Source organism: Mytilus galloprovincialis, chromosome 3, assembly GCF_965363235.1.
Source record: "Mytilus galloprovincialis chromosome 3, xbMytGall1.hap1.1, whole genome shotgun sequence".
Classification (NCBI taxonomy): Eukaryota; Metazoa; Mollusca; class Bivalvia; order Mytilida; family Mytilidae; genus Mytilus; species Mytilus galloprovincialis.
The window spans coordinates 35133794-35151676 of NC_134840.1; the positions used below are offsets into that span (position 1 = coordinate 35133794).

Sequence of the window (17883 nt, forward strand, 5' to 3'; positions counted from 1 at the left end):
TTGGTTACATAATTGTTGCATAATACTAACATTGCATTAATTTGAAAGAGTAATCTGTTAGCTATCCAAAACTACCACTTTTATAAATTTTCAAGCATTATTAAGAAAGTTACAGCATTTTAAAACTTTGGAGTTGGAGTTATAAAATCTTTGTATTGTGCTACCTTAAGAGGCAACTCTAACTAACAATCCAAGATAAAAACACATCCAGGAGCGTAAATTGTTTAAAGTGAATACACATATTATGTATATGTATTTATAATGCTATATGCATTAACAAAGGAGTGAAGTGGATGGTGGGTGGTCTGGTGGTCCTGGTAATGCAATAATGTGTTCGTTTTTGTGTTCGTCAGTTTTTTACTATATCATTTTACTTTACATGAAGATAAATTATAATTGTTTTTTACATCAATGATACACACTTTTCTGGTCCCCTGAATTGTCGTGAACTTTAGATTACAGACACCACATTTACAGTTACCTCTGCCTCATTTAACACATATACCCCTAATTGGCTACAACAGTCGTATGACAAACGAGAAAGTTGACCTTTTTCAACACAAATTCATTAGAAAGTATCAAGAACTTATAAATAGATATTCAGGGCCGACTTCAAAAATAATACAAGCTGCTCTTGAGTTATTGTTGTATAGGTGCTGACTCTATGTAGATTTTGATCATTTGATCTACATTTTGTACTTGACAGTTTTACCTTTATATGTCTTTGTACTAGGATGCTCCATTTGTTCATATGACTCTTGCGGTTCGGTATTTTCATCCAGATTTCAAATGTTTGGCTTTTGTCATTCCTTCTTCGTATAGGACCAGAGATGCGTTTTGGACACATGTTGTTTTTATTGAGATGTTTTCATTTGATATACCATTGTATTTGTTGTACACTTATTTTGAATTGTATCGGGAAAGTTTATATATTATTATGCATTATCAGCTTTGTTGTCGTCTTTAGTTGATTATGTTTTCAATATACATTTGTATGTTTGAATAATTACATTAGATGTATGTTTCATTATGATACTTTATTCTGATTGACTAACTGCACATCACGTGTTATTCCGTAAGCAATTGCATTGCTCAATAAAACTTTTCATTCATGATAACACGTGACCCCACAATGAAGTGCATAGGTGAATTAAATAAAACAATAATAAAATTCGTGTTTTCATGATCATTGCTAAAAAAATGTAATTATAAGTATTGAATGCTTCTTTTTGTAACTTCATAGGGTTGTAAAAGCGTTGACCGTGCGCACATCTTAGTATGAAGCGCTTCCGCGCTTCATACAAAATGTACTTCGGTCAACGCTTTTACACCCCAATGAAGTTACAAAAAGAAGCATTCAATTCTTAAATGTTTTTAATTCAGTAGTGTTGTACGTCTGCTCTGAATGTTCACACAGTTTAAGGAATTTTATGATTTGAAATTTTATACAATTTACATTAATTCCTTCACTGCAACACAAAACTATGATGCTCAATAAACCACCTCATATGCTACCATTGATGCATAATATTGGTCAAGTAATATATATATCTGGGGAAAAAAACCAGTGAGATAAAAACAAAATTAAGTTCAAAGTGCAAATTGGTCAGCAACGTAAAATAGTGCGAATGATTACAAATAACAATCAAACTAGAAAATAAATTTACGAGCAGAAAAAATATTTTATTTATTATAATCAGAAATTGAAATGTTGACTGCCTTTGATTAAGTCTTTTAAAAGTTTTCAATTTAAATCATGTTTTAATGTACATACTAAAATAAATCCAAATGATTCGAATTTCTTGTAGTAGATTCAAAATCGTATCTCCTTTCAAGAAAGAAAATGAATATATTTAATTTATATTTGCGACAAATGATAAAAATATATTCTTATTAGTTGTTTTTATTTTATTTTATTTTTGATTTTATTCATTTTTTTGGGGGTAAGGGGTATTTATTCGTGAATGCCCTTATTAGATAATCAGATGTTATATAGCTTTTTATAACGATACATTTTAGATACAGTATTGAATGAAGCTATGTTTGTTATATTTACAGTACTAATTAGGATTTGTAACCAAAATGTATTGCAGGGGGCGTTGAACTATTCGATGCTCTTGCAAAAGAGGGACGAAAGATACCAGATGGGTACACAAACTCATAGATTGTTTTTTTTTGGCTTTTTGCCTTGTATATCAGTTATCAATCGTTAACAGTGTGCAAATGTAAATGTTTTGGGTTATATAGATACAAGATGTGGTATAAGTTCTAATTAGACAACTCCCCATACAATTCACAATTTATAAAAGAAAAGAAAAACATTATATGTCAAAGTACGGTCTTATACACGGATCATTGGCTCAACTCAAACAGTAAGCTACAAACAATTTGATAAATGACACAATATAACTCTATCTTTTTTTATATCGTTACGATCGATTAAGAGTTATTCAACTCAATCAACTCTATATTTTGTATTTCAAGGGTCACAATCGTATCGATTGTGTTCAATCGTTATGACCAATTAAGAGTTGATCAATTCAATCAGCTGTATCTTTTGTATTTCAAGGATCACGATCGTATAGATCGTATTCAATCGTTACGATCGATTAAGAGTTAATCAACTCAATCAACTCTATCTTTTGTATTTCAAGGATCACGATCGTATCGATCGTGTTCAATCGTTACGATCGATTAAGAGTTATTCAACTCAATCAACTCTATATTTTGTATTTCAAGGGTCACAATCGTATCGATTGTGTTCAATCGTTATGACCAATTAAGAGTTGATCAATTCAATCAGCTGTATCCTTTCCTTTTAATGGGTCACCATCGTATCAATCGTGTTCAATCGCTATGATCGATTAATAGTTCATCAACTCAATCAACTCTATCTTTTGTATTTCAAGGGTCACGATCGTATCGATCGTATTCAATAGTTACCATCGATTAAGAGTTGATCAACTCAATCAACTCTATCTTTCGGATTTCAAAGTTCACGATCGTATTCAATCGTTACGATCAATTAACTTAAAAGAGTTAATCAACTCAATCAACTATATACTTTCCTTTTCAATGGTCACGATCGCATCGATCGTATTCAATCGTTACAATCGTTTCAAAGATGATCAACTCAATCAACTTTATCATTTGTTTTTCAGTGGTCTAGATCGTATCGATCGTATTCAACCTTTACGATCGATTAAAATTTCATCAACTCAATCAACTGTAACATTTTTATTTCCAAGGTCTCAATTAATCGTATCGTGTGGGTTCAATCATTACGATCAATTAAAAGTACATCAAGTCAACCAACTCTATCATTTGTTTTTCAAGGGTAACGATCGTATCATATTCAATCGTGACGATCAATAAAGAGTTAATGAATCAATCAACTGTACATGTATCAGTTTAAAGCCTAATTCTAACCCTAACTCTTACCATAACCATAACACTATCCCTAACACTAACTCTAACGCTAGACGTAAATGGAATATAACAGCCTGCATGAATTAATTCTTCAGTAAAAATAAAAAAACAAATTTGTCTAACACTTAATATTACCTATTCTTATAAATAAACCTCAAAAACTTGTTTGTCAAGGTAAACGAGGCAAATTTAATCATTATCTTCCAATTCACTAGTTGTTAGTTCAAGCTGTTAAACACTTTGAATTTTAGTATGTAATTGTATATATAAAATGGCAACAAATTGTCCGCTCCTTCGTCACTCCGGCAGCGGACTTGGCAATTTAAAAAGACATTAACGAAGTAACAATATGTGCTTTCGCTTTTGATACATTTTAATTATTTTCAGCATACAATGGGTCTCTATAGTACAACATTTACTTGGTATTACAAAATGTACATATAAATGGCTGTTACATTTCAATCCTTTCATAAAAATATAACTTTTACATTCATCTGTACTAGCACCGTAGGCTGTTATTATTTTTAGTGAATCATACATTTACAAAATATATAATTTCTTTCATTGCTATAATAGATCTAAGTACAAACATCCAATCTAAATAAAATTCATATGCATCTAATTTGTTTAACTATAAAAGTTTAGTAACATCATTATTTATACAACATCAACAATTATGAAAAACTTTTATTCCAACATATTGTAATAAAAAACTCACAAAAATAATAACCAGTATAAATACAATTTTATGCAAATGTCCTTGGTCAGAAGTCTGCTGTTCAGTAGTTGTCGTTTGTTGTTATGGTTCATAAGTGTTTCTCGTTTCTCATTTTGTATACAAATTAGACTGCTGCTTTTCCTGTTTAAATTGTTTTTCACTAGTAATTTTGGGGCCCTTGATAGCTTGCAGTTCGGTGTGAGCCAATGCGTGTTGAAGTCCGTACTGTAACCTGTAATTGTTAACTTTATATATATACATTGTTATTTCGATGGAGAGTTGTCTCAACGGCACTAATACCACATCTTCTTATTTATATGTATATATAAAAACTAACAAATCCTTGCAAAAAATACATACTCAGTATACTAGTTGCAGTTATAATTAAAATGTCAATTGTTCTTGAACAATTGAGAGGTCTTTCCTTTTCGTAATGTAAAATACATGTTCCAATAGTCGTAAAATGCATTGAAAAGCTCTCAAACACACATAAAACCGTTAAAATATGACAAAAACAACAAATTCGCTTTTTAGGACATGACCTTGACTTTTGACCTTGTGACTTTTGTAAAGGTCATTGCTCCACAATGTCATTATAAAAGACCCCATGGGTCTAGGACCTTTGGTTCAAGAGTTAAAGCTAATTTTGTCTTTTCATAAACCGTTAATGTGGGTTATGCCCCTTAAAGGTATGTCAAAGCTCTTCGGTCAAAATGTAAAAAAGTTGCGCCTTAGTCAACTCAACACATTTTCACTATTTACTATTTCTGTAAGTATAATCGTTTTTGAGATATCCAATAAAAAGTTGAAAGGTCAAAGGTCAATGTCAACCTTAAAAAGCTTGAAAACACACTAAAAATCCTTTATATAAGGTTAAAAACACTAAATTCGCTATCTGGGACATGACATTGACCTTTGACTTTTTGTCCTTTGTCAAAGTCATTAGTCTCCAATGTGATTGCTGAAGACCCAATAGGAAAAGTCTTGAGAGATATCTGCACCACGTTGTTTTATGAACCTTTAGTACATGTATGCCCTGCTGACTGCAAATTTTGGGGTCGATTGGACTTGTAGTTTCAGAGTACATGTGGATTTTTTTTTCAGAAGAGATGTAAGAAAAATATAAAAATTCAAAATCTTGAATAATTGACAGTTTTTTCTTTCCATATTGTTTTAAATATACTGTAATAAATAAACTGTCATACAGATTGATTGATTGATTGATTGATTGATTGATTGATTGATTGATTGATTGATTGATTGATTGATTGATTGGTTGGTTTGTTGGTTGGTTTATAATTTAAACACTTGAGATAAGGTCTCTTGAAACAAGCGAAAAAAAAAACAAATGAGAACTTGGACCCCGTATCAAACACACACAACGGAAGCATGCATACAATGATTGATTGGTTGATTGATTGATATATTGATTGATTGATTGGTTGGTTGTTTGGTTGGTTGGTTGGTTGATCAATTAAACACGTGGGATAGGATCCCTTGAAACAGGCGGAAAAAAACAACAAATGAGACATTGGACCCCGTATTAAATACATGAAACAGAAACATGCATAAATTGATTGATTGGTTGGTTAAACATGTTGATGGGTTGATTAAACACGTTGGTTGGTTGGTTAAACACGTTGGATAGGGTTTCTTGAAACAAGCGAAAAAGAAACAAATGAGATCTTGGACATCATATTAAACACATGAGACGGAAACATGCACTGATTGATTGATTGATTGGTTGGTTGGTTGGTTGGTAAAACACGTTGATTGGTTGATTAAACATGTTGGTTGTTTGGTTAAACACGTTGGATAGGTTTCCTAAAACAATCGAGAAAGAAACAAATGAGATCCTGAACCCCATATTAAACACATGAGACGTAAACATGCACTGATTGATTGATTGATTGATTAATTGATTGGTTAAACACGTTGATTGGTTGATCAAACACGTTGGTTGATTGGTTAAACACGTGGGATAGGTTGAAACAAGCGAGAAAGAAACAAATGAGATCTTGAACTCCATATTAAACACATGAGACGGAAACATGCACTGATTGATTGATTGGTTGGTTGGTTAAACATGTTTATTGGTTGATTAAACACAACGGTTGGTTGATTAAACACGTTGGTTGGTTTGTTAAACACGTTGGACATGTTTTTTGAAACCAGCGAAAAAGAAACAAATGAGATCTTGGACTCCATATTCAACACATGAGACGGAAACATGCACTGATTGATTGATTGATTGATTGATTGGTTGGTTGGTTGGTTGGTTAAACACGTGGTTGGTTGGATAGTGTTTCTTGAATCTAGCGAAAAAGAAGCAAATGAGAACCTGGACTCCATATTAAACACATGAGACGGAAACATGCACTGATTGATTGATTGATTGGTTGGTTAAACACGTTGGTTGGTTAAATACGTTGGACAGTGTTTCTTGAAACAAGCGGAAAAGAAATAAATGAGATCTTGGACCCCATATTAAACACATGAGACGGAAACATGCATGCATGCATGCATGCACTGATTGATTGATTGATTAATTGATTGATTGATTGATTGATTGATTGATTGATTGATTGATTGATTGATTGATTGGTTGGTTGGTTGGTTGGAATTCAAACACACATAAAACTCTTTAAATAGTGCCAAAATCACATAATTTGCCTCTTAGTACATGACCTTGACCTTTGACCTTTCGACCTTCGTCATGGTCATTGCTCCACAATGTCATTGCAAAAGACCCTATGGGTCAAGGACCTTTTGTTTAAGAGTTTTGCCTAATAATGGCCTTTTATAAACCATAAATGGGGGTTATGTCCCTTACATAATGGTAAAACCAATACAGTCATAACGTAACAAAATTGCCCCTTGAAGTACCAAGCATTTTTCACTACTTAAATTTTCTGTATCTATAACCATTCCAAAGTTATAGGGAAATCAAAAACAAATAAAAATCTAAAATACGACCTTGACCTTTGACCTTGACCTAATTTTCATTTTTTTGGACCAAGGACCTCAAACCAAAAGATCCTAGGTCTCTATCACTTGTGGTGTTCCAGTTTAAAATACATTTCAAAATTTCAAATACAAAAAGGGAAATAACTCTCATATGGAGCGTTCATATTGCTTCGGTCGAAATTGGACAAATCATGCGAAGGATATAACGAGCAATTTTATAAAATAAATTTGTCGTAATCTTTTACGGTTGCGAAGGAGTTGTGATCACAAGGAAAACAGTGTTTGGGGAGATAACTCCTACAAAGAAAAGTATTCGGTTACGCAGGGTAAATTTCAAAAGCGCATAAACTGATCGATATCATATACCAAATATCTAAGCGACATATTGCGAAACAAATGTTTATCGCAAGAACAAAATTTGGCGGAAGAAAAAAAAAATAATCAGAAGAAAAACAATAGTTCTTTCCACAGAAAAGTGGAGAGACCTAATAATAAACAGAAGAAATACAGTAAGGTATTTCCCTTTTGAAAAAGGAAAGACCTTAATTATATGAAAACCGTTTTATAATATTTATTTTTACCTATGTTGTCGAATGCACAAGTCTTTTTGGATTACGCTTCACCAAAGCCTTCCATTGGTAACGATCAAGTTGTTGCATTTCTTATTAAGTTGATTGAGTTGAAATTTGGTAATCAATTGTGATCAATAGTATCAATCGTTACGATCAAGTGTTTGTAATTCCGTATTGAGTTGATTGAGTTGATTTACGGTAATCAATCGTATCGATCGTTACGATCGAGTCGTTGTATTCCGTATTGAATTGATTGAGTTGATTTTTGGTAATCAATCGTGATCAATCGTATCGATCGTTACGATTGAGTGTTTGTAATTCGTATTGAGATGATTGAGTTGATTTTTGGTAATCAATCGTGATCAATCGTTTCAATCGTAACGATCGAGTCGTTGTATTTCGTATTGAGTTGATTGAGTTGAAATTTGGTAATCAATTGTGATCAATAGTATCGATCGTTACGATCAAGTGTTTGTAATTTCGTATGGAGTTGATTGAGTTGATTTTTGGTAATCAATCGTATCGATCGTTACGATCGAGTCGTTGTATTCCGTATTGAGTTGATTGAGTTGATTTTTGGTAATCAATCGTGATCAATCGTATCGATTGTTACGATTGAGTGTTTGTATTTCGTATTGAGATGATTGAGTTGATTTTTGGTAATCAATCGTGATCAATCGTATCGATCGTTACGATCGAGTCGTTGTATTTCGTATTTCGTATTAAGTTGATATATGATAATCAATCGTATCGATTGTTACGATTGAGTGTTTGTATTTCGTATTGAGATGATTGAGTTGATTTTTGGTAATCAATCGTGATCAATCGTATCGATCGTTACGATCGAGTGTTTGTATTTCGTATTAAGTTGATTGAGTTGATATTTGGTAATCAATCGTGATCAATCATATTGATCATTACTATCGAGTGTTTGTATTTCGTTTAGAGTTGATTGAGTTGATATTATATAATTAATCGTATCTATCGTAACGATCTATGGTTTGTACTTTTTAGTTAGTTGATAGAATTGAAAACTGGTTATAAATCGTGATCAATCGTATCAATCGATGTTTTGAAGTCAATTGTTATTGTATCAATCGATTGTCGAATACTGTACCTTAATGGACAAAGTCCACAAATTGTATCAAAATAATAAGTTGATGGGATATTCAGAGCAGGTAAAAAAAAAAACAACCAATAAAAAAAAGCTGAATAAAAAATAATGTTGATTACGACGAAACCGTTGGTGAAGTTCATTAGCAATTTTTACTTGGTACACAAAGTACATATGATATCAACAAACATATTTAGTTATTTTTGTCTATGCATTACTTTAATTCAGATTAAAGTAATTATATTCTGATTTTTTTTGTCTAAATTTTCATAATAATTGGAGCAAATTCATTTATGTATTGTTAGATACATTGGTTAATAATTGCAAATGTTCAAAATGTTATCAGTAGCCGATTAAATTTCTATTCCACAACAATTTTACTACTGTTTTTTTTTTGTAAATAAAACAAATCCATTAAAATACCACAAAATAAAATTAACAATTAAATCCCGAAAACGCTATTTACAGTATACTAAATCCTTGGTAAAATATACAATGTATTTTATCTTGGAAAATTTGAATAAGATAAATCCACCTGTGATGTTGGAAGAGAATATGTCGACGACTTGTTGCATGTCTATAGGTTTTTATTACAGTGAACTATTCCAGAAAAAACGGATAGGGAACATAAACAAATGAATTTCAATGATATATTTTTCATTGTTGAAAAGTCAATCTATTTCATGCATATGCTTAATTTATTTGTTGCTATGCTATTTCAGTTGAAAACACATGTACAGTTATCTGAAAATGGTTACTTTGGATAACTATGGATTGTCTGCCATTTTCTTACTTGTGAGTGTACATTTTTACTCTAGATTAATTAGTACTTTTCGCCGTTTCAGTGAATTATATAAGACTTTATTGAGCACTGAAGGCACATAACAACTAATTATAACACAAGTTATTATAATACAGACCACAAATATGACATTTCTGATATCATATGAAAAGATACGTGTTTAGAATATTATAGTATACACTACAATGACAACTAACAATAATATTGTAACTTTTACTTTACAATACTTTTAGTACAATATCAACCAATAAACGCATATTTTATGATAAGTAAAAATGACAAATGTCATCAATCATTAAAAACTAAAATTTTGAAACTAAATAATTGAGAGTTATCTACCCTTACCAATATTTTGCGCAACAAGACAAATTCACCATAAGCCGAAACCGAAATTGAAACCCAAACCGATACCGATACCGAAACCAAAAAAAGTAGTGAGGTAAATGATAAATGTGTTAATTAACTCAACCTATTTACTACACTATATTGTTTGAAATTTGAATACACTAGATGGAGTATAACTTTAATTTATCAATTCACATGAATATATAAAAAAAAGTTAAATCTAACCATTATCAAATACACTATTGCAAGTAATATGGAATTCAAGATGTTGATGCAATTCATTTATAATGTACATTGATCATGAAGCAGGTTTCGTCGTAGGAAATAGCTTCTACAATAGGTGCAATATCGTTCCGAGTATGTTTATATGTATATTATTTTATAAACTTTCATTCGTCTTATGGAATGGTCTACATAAACTCTTCATTTCTTTGACAAATTTACGTTGATCGCGGATTATTGCATTTTGATTGCATAGATGCCTTACAGTATATGGTGTAGCAATATGATTTTAAATGGATATGTAGTTTTGCCAATTTAAGTAACAATCACGAAGAAACAGTAATATCTAATATCTCGTGTGGACCGATGGCATCCATTAATCTGTAAGTCGTCGCGTCATTGTTATGACCTAGGAAACCAGATTTTATGCATCTTATGTTCTTTCCAGTGTCTATTATGACTTGCGTATGATTACAGGTTTTTTTTTAATCCGAAGTCCACTATAACACAAAGCGTGTTTTCGGTTGGGCATACGATAGTTTTGATACCGTATTTACATTTTGATAACATTTTCCATATGGACTATTTTTACCTGATTAAATCAAATAAGTAATTAAAAAATATACCTTCCTGTGCTACAATTTGAGTAAAATGAGGTCGAAATTTTGGATTTTTGCTCAAAATACGGATGTGTGGCCGTATTTTCCTTTTCGAAAGAAAGACATAACTTTTTTTGTTTAAAAGATAAACACAAATTGTTTTTTGTTAAATTAAGAAATAATTCATGGAAGCCATAGATTGTTGGAAATTTACACATGGCCTGGGCCGTGATATTCGAATTTTATTCTGAGCGTTGCCATAGATTGTTGGAAATTTACACATGGCCTGGACCGTGATATTCGAATTTTATCCTGAGCGTTGCCATAGATTGTTGGAAATTTACACATGGCCTGGGCAGTGATATTCGAATTTTATCCTGAGCGTTAGCAAGGGATAAAATTAACGAATATCGCGGCCCAGGCCATGTGTAAATTTCCAACAATCTATGGCTTCCATGAATTATTTCGATTCTAATAGAACAAATACGGTCATTTAAAAGATGAAGAGCAGGAATAAAAGCCCTGCTCGTTGATAATTTGTATTTTTTCTATGTATTGATTGCGATTTTGTCCCGTGTATATTTAGTCCGCATCTCTTTATTTTCTATTTAGGACCTGGACACCGCTAAAGTTTACCCCTCAAATGATGTTAAAATCGGTGCAAATGAAATGCAGATCGGCGCAAATGCAAAATGACGTAAAGGTCATGTGCTTTTTCTTTTTAATTATTTGATGCCGGAGGATTGGGATTTCTAGCTTTAATGTAACCCACTCTAGCTTTTTAACTTGTATTTACAGCAACGAAAGCCAGTTTTGCGTTCTGTAATATGCCATAACAGTTTAATTTTCAATGATAAAAGGACATGTTTTTCAATGTCCGGTAGCATCGTAACTTTTCAAAAACAATTTCGAACAATATCTGGACATCGGTGGGCATGTACAAGTGCCAACCCATACATGACCATTCTTTGGTCTTCGTAGATCTATTCCAACTTATTAAGTCTACGCCAAGCAAAACATGATCTTTTAAAACATTGAATATTGAAGCCATAGTCTAACCTTTCCACGTCAGTTTTAATCTAACGTCGTACTTACAGTACATGATATATAAGGCATGGAGATGTTATTTTAACAGAGCAGCTAAATTATCTATAGTAAAGGATCCTACAAATTAATGTAAGATGCAGTCACAGAAAATAATTATATTTATAAGCACATATATATAATTAAGAAATAATCTATGGCTTCCATGACTTATTTCGATTCTAATAGGACAAATACGGTCATTCAAAAACTGAAGCGAGGGTGGGTTTGCTGTGTATGTGGCTGTTCTTTTTAACTCCCTGTTAGATAAAGCTCAAATATCTTTATAAATATGTAACTTGCATAGGTTATTTCGAGAATAACTGCTCGAAAAAAACTTTTTTAATTCTTTAAGTTCTCAAACCCAACATTTGTCATTTTTTATTTACATGTTTTTCTCGTAAGCTTCCGTCAAATCAAAAGTTGACATTTTGTACTGAACTAAGGAGCCGCCATGTTGACTTGCTGGAATGGGTAAATATGCGAATAATGCAATTGAATAGAAAATAAAACAAAACCTACTTCAAAAAATCAGTTTTAATACAATATCATACGAATTCCGATGGTTCGCGTAACAGAAAACTTTCAAGTTTAGCGGTTTCATTTGTATGACGTCATGTTTTGAAATGACTTAAATGTGCCAAAAAGATTAATAGACTTTCGCGAAATTTTATTTAATTTTTATTTTGTTGATTTCTCCGAGCTCTTGTGCATTACTTCTTTTTATTATGCATACGAATAAGAATAAAAGTTATTTTGTCTTTTTTAATTGCACTTTTTAAAACAACAAAATCGGCAAAGGATCTGCAAATAGGTTCCAATACATGTAGATTTACGTGGGAAGGATATTGTAACAGCCATTATTATGCATATCTCTGAGTCTGCGCTAAGTTTATTTTATCGAGAATTTTATCACAGTGTTGTTTACAAAGCTAAAGAAGCACGTCATATTAATTTGTAATTTCCGTATTATAAAAGTATTCTAAAAATATATACATTTTTTATTCAGAAATAACTCATATTTTTCAAATTTCCATGAAGGTAGAAAAAAACATCGTTTTTTATGTATATTTATCAAATTAGAAAAGATTGCACTATTTACGTTTTCATGATAATTGGCACACATAATCTTCTCGCGTTATCAAACCAAATGGCATTTTTAAAAAGAGAGGTCAATGAACTCGTTTTCAAGTTAAATAAGTTTGAATGATAAAAATCAGTCGAAAACTGAATCTTTTCCCGATAAGACATCATTTGACGTCGCGAAAATAACAATTTACGTTATCAACGTCATTATCTCCCCTGTCACTGTATTGTATGCCCTTAATTTTGTGTTCAAACATAAAAAGAGATAACACTTCATACATTTGTTGTGTCCAATGCCCTTTTCTCGATTAGCTTCTTTTTAAAAATTATATATATAAAAAAGGAAGTGTATTTTGAACAGATATATCATGTTAAAGAGGGGTATTTGCGAAAAATACCAGTCGAGAGAATGTTAAATTTCACGAGCCGTAAGGCGAGGGAAATTCATTCTCAAGACTGGTATTTTTCGCAAATACCCCTCAATAACATGATATATCTGTTTAATTACACCGAATGTTAATGTACTAAAACGCATTGATGATCGTGTCGTTACAAGCGTCCAGTCGGATAGAGTATTTTTTGGCAAATACCACGACAGAGAGGGTAAAAAAGGCATATCCTTTTAGCAAATACCCCGGCGGCGTTAAAAATGAACGATATTCATTTGATAACAGTAAATTGGTGAAAAATACACTGGCTATTAACCAATCAAAACCCCGGATTCTTACATAAGGTGTAATTATTAGTAATATCATATTCTGTATGCATTTTTCTTGAATGTTTCCATTTAAACTATGTTTACAATCAGGCTTAATTTATCATTATTGTACTTGTTAGATGGCAAATTTAATCATCATTTGACTAGACAATTTCAAGTATCAAATTAATGCTTATTTAGTTTCGATTCTTCACAAAAATCCATTAATCAAATCGATACAAAATAAATGTGTATACATAAATGTATTGCATTTGTAGAATTTGTTTCAGGTATTTTATTTCCGAACAAGTCACACCTATGTTAAAAGATGTCCTGAAATGGGTGAACTAGTCATATTCACAAAAGTAAAATGCTTCAATGATTACGAATATCATTGTTTGGCGTTACATCGCATTGCGTTTAACAACTACAAAGAGGAATGCAGACCTCCAGAATGGGTATCTTTAGGTACAATAAGACTAAAACTGATAGATTTAATATGCAATACTTATGATAAATAAGAAGATGTGGTATGAGAACCAATGAGACAACTCTCTATCCAAATCACAATGTATAAAATGTTAAATATTATCTTAGTTCAAAGTAATGACTTCAACACGGAACTCTTGCTCAAACAGAACTGCAAGCTATAAAATGCCCTAAAATGACTAGTTTTGAACAAGTCAAACAGGTAAACCATCTGTCTTATCCTTATAAAAACGAGATACGAGAAACCCTTATAAATCAAACCCACAATCGACAACCACTGAACAACAGACTGCAGGTTTAGGACAGGTGCATACATATGCAGATTGTTGTTCATACAAAAAAGAAGATGTGGTATGATTCCCAATGAGACAACTTTCAACAAGAGACCAATTGACACAGAAATTAACAACTATCTGAGGTCACGGTACAGCCTACAACGACGAAGCAAAGCCCATACCGCATAGTCAGCTTTAAAAGGCAATGTAAAACAGTTCAAGCGAGAAAACTAACAGCCTAATGTATGTACAAAAAAATGAACGAAAACAAATATGTAACACATCAACAAACGACAACCGATGAATTACAGGTTACTAACTTGGGACAGGCACATACGAACAGAATGTGGCGGGGTTAAACATGTTAGTGTGATCCCAATCCTCCCCTAACCTGGAACAGTAGTGTAACAGTACAACATAAGAACGAACTATGCAAATCAGTTGAAAAAGGCTCAACTCATCAGATGGATACACATATAGATACATTTAACAAACAAAAAAAACGTGGACGTGGCCTGATACTTGTATATCCCAACTACAAAAAGACATTAAGTTCTGATCTGAGAGTACTCGCAGTAAATGACAGCTAGTTTAAAGTCACTCACAACTAATAAAAAAGAAATTGCATCGAAGACTCATGTATATATTGTTTATATCCTAAAGTTTGGAAAATGCTGGATCTTTTATTTTGCACTATACGCTTTCCTTACAAAACTGCTTGTTCAGTTTATTAACTAGGAGACGTAATGTATATAAATTCATAATAATTGGAAAAGACAAGCCAATGTTTGTTACGTGAAAATGCCAAAGTAACAAAAATACAAATACTAATTTCATGGTGTTTTCTATAAATACAGGTAACTATCCAGTATTAAGAGGCCGGTACATCGACTACGAAACTTGTCCGGTTTCCTCTTATCAACCTTATTTGTTCAGATCCAATGAACGTTCTAAATGCACATATCTTAAGTCAATATGTTCATCAGACGGTCAAGTTAAAGTTAACGATGGAACAACAACTAGTGACAAAGCTTGTCGCTGTGATTACAACAGAGGATATGCATTTGTAATAAGACCGCAAAATCAAAGTGCATGTATTCCATCACAAGAAGACTGCAGTTGTTACAGTAAACCTTGTGAAAAAGTTCAACACCAACACCTGAATCCAGGTAAACACTTTAACTTAATGAAAGAAAAATATCAGTGCTTTAAAAAATGGTTATCCACATATCTTCGAAGATACCAGCAATTTATAACATATAAAGACATGTAATTGATATATTTATTATTTAGCATAATGAGTCCAAACTTATCTTGCAAATAACAATGGAGCATTATGTTCATGATATAATAATAATATAATACTATTTTATTCAATAAAATATCAAGCATATGAGTTTTACAATACACAATATACAAAACATAAAGACAAAATAAGTCGTAGTACGGTCTTTACACGGAACCTTGGCTCACATCGAACAACACGATATAAAGAGCTACTAACATGACTAGCGTAAAACCATTCAAACGGAAAAAAATAACGGTATAATCTATATTAAAAAATAATCCGAGAAACCCTTATGAACCACATCATTAAACGATAACCACTGAACTTCGGGTTTCTGACTTAGGACAGGTGCAAACACATATACCTTTAAGCATTACGAATAAAGGAAATTGTGGCATATTGTGGCATATTGTGCCAATGTGCCTGGTTGCAAAAGCCAACGGTAATTGGAATAAACAAAACTCAATGTTAACACACAGACTTCTAGAAAAATACCAAGACCATTTTATATCCAGCGCTTATTCTGTATTTTCTAATTGAAAATGATTAGAGAATGTATTGTTTGCTAACAGTGTACGTTTATTAATAAATTAAAGGCAAGCATTACAATTGTTCCTGCTGCAGTTGTGACTTGAGAGTGTTTTTTAGTTTTATTCATTCAATAAATTACGAATTAATACAGCTTTCCAGTCAAAACGTTATGATTATATAAAAAAATATATACAATTGATAATATAATCATCTTTTACTGTTGATTTTCAGATTATGAATGTAAAACTTTAACAGTACTACACGGAAACAGTACTTACCATGCTGTGTAAGTTTAATAGTACTTTCTTTTAATATTTCGAACCAGAGTCGATTTTTTCTGAAGTTTTATAAAACAAACGGAAGCGCACATGATTTTTTTTTACAATTTCCGAATTCATGCATACAGAGATCTAGATGTATTGACATAGCGGCATTATCAGCTTTTTGACATTAAAAACAAACCGAAATACGTGCATTTTAAATTATCATCAATATATTTTAATGAGCTTTTACAACATGTGAGTCGATACCACTGCTGATGGTTGTATTTGGTTCAGGGCCCTGAGTTAGTATCAATACCCTAGTTTGTTAGTAAACCTATGTTTTAAGGTTTTTCATCCCAAAGGCACATATACTGAGCAGGCGTGAGAAGAAAATAATATAATATATCTCTTTTTTCTCATTGTGTAGCCTTCCAACCGTTAAGCCTCGGTCACACCTTACCGGATAGCTCGAACGGACGCCTAACGGATAACTTTTTTTTCAATCCGTTCATGTCCGTTCTTATCCGTTAGACGTCCGTCCATATCCGTTGCATGTCCGTTAAGCGTACGTTTTATCCGTCGACGTCCGTTCTGTCCGGTGGAAAATTATGAGCATGTTCAAAACTTTGAACGGACGTCCAACGGAAAAAATGTCCGTTAGGCGTCCGTTTTGTACGGTACTCGTCCGTTTCGTTTCCGTTTTTTTATCCGTTACGTGTCCGTTATACATCCGTTGGAGGTCTGGAAGATAAATTCACCAACGGACTTCTACCGGACGTTTGACGGATAAAACGGATGTTGAACGGATGAGAAACGGACTTCTACCGGACGTATAACGGATAAAACGGATGATGAACGGATCTGAACCGGATAAATGCCAATTGAAAATTTCGCGTCAGAAATACCAATTATTGATATGTCAGATTTATTAAGGTTCATGAATTCTTATTATTCATAAACGATCTTAGAGTATAGGCACGTCTTCACAATCAAGCAGTTCTTATTCAGGCCAGACACTGCCCTCTGGCGGAATTTTGAAGAACAAACCAAACATTTTTTTCTTTCAATTTTAGCATTACATATAGTGGCAGCTGAGGGTGAAACAAACATTTTTTTTTACTCAGGGTCCAAAACAAATTATTTTTTTCACCAAAACCTGGAAACAAACTTTTTTTCCAAAAAAAACCATAGCCCCCCCCCCCCCCCCCCCCCCAGAAAATGAAATGGTTGCTGCCTTACACAGAAACATTTTGAATATTTATGCGATTTACATGTATTATTATTGTCGCCTTTGACTTTCCGTATATCTTGTTCATCCGTATTATACGGTACGCTTCCTTTAGGTGTCCGTTTTATGCGGTACTCGTCCGTTTGATGTACGTTCGACATCCGTTCTAGCCGGT

At 32.5% G+C, this 17883-nt stretch overlaps 1 protein-coding gene across 1 annotated transcript in view; it reads left to right on the plus strand.

The window, feature by feature from the left end:
• Positions 1 to 17883, plus strand: part of LOC143066398 (uncharacterized) — a 44380-nt gene that overhangs the window by 3276 nt on the left and 23221 nt on the right. The window contains exons 2-5 of the mRNA XM_076239336.1: positions 9523 to 9595; positions 13925 to 14102; positions 15256 to 15567; positions 16449 to 16503. Coding sequence (XP_076095451.1) covers positions 9533 to 9595; positions 13925 to 14102; positions 15256 to 15567; positions 16449 to 16503 — 608 coding nt within the window. The 5' untranslated portion in view covers positions 9523 to 9532. The remainder of the gene's footprint in view (positions 1 to 9522; positions 9596 to 13924; positions 14103 to 15255; positions 15568 to 16448; positions 16504 to 17883) is intronic.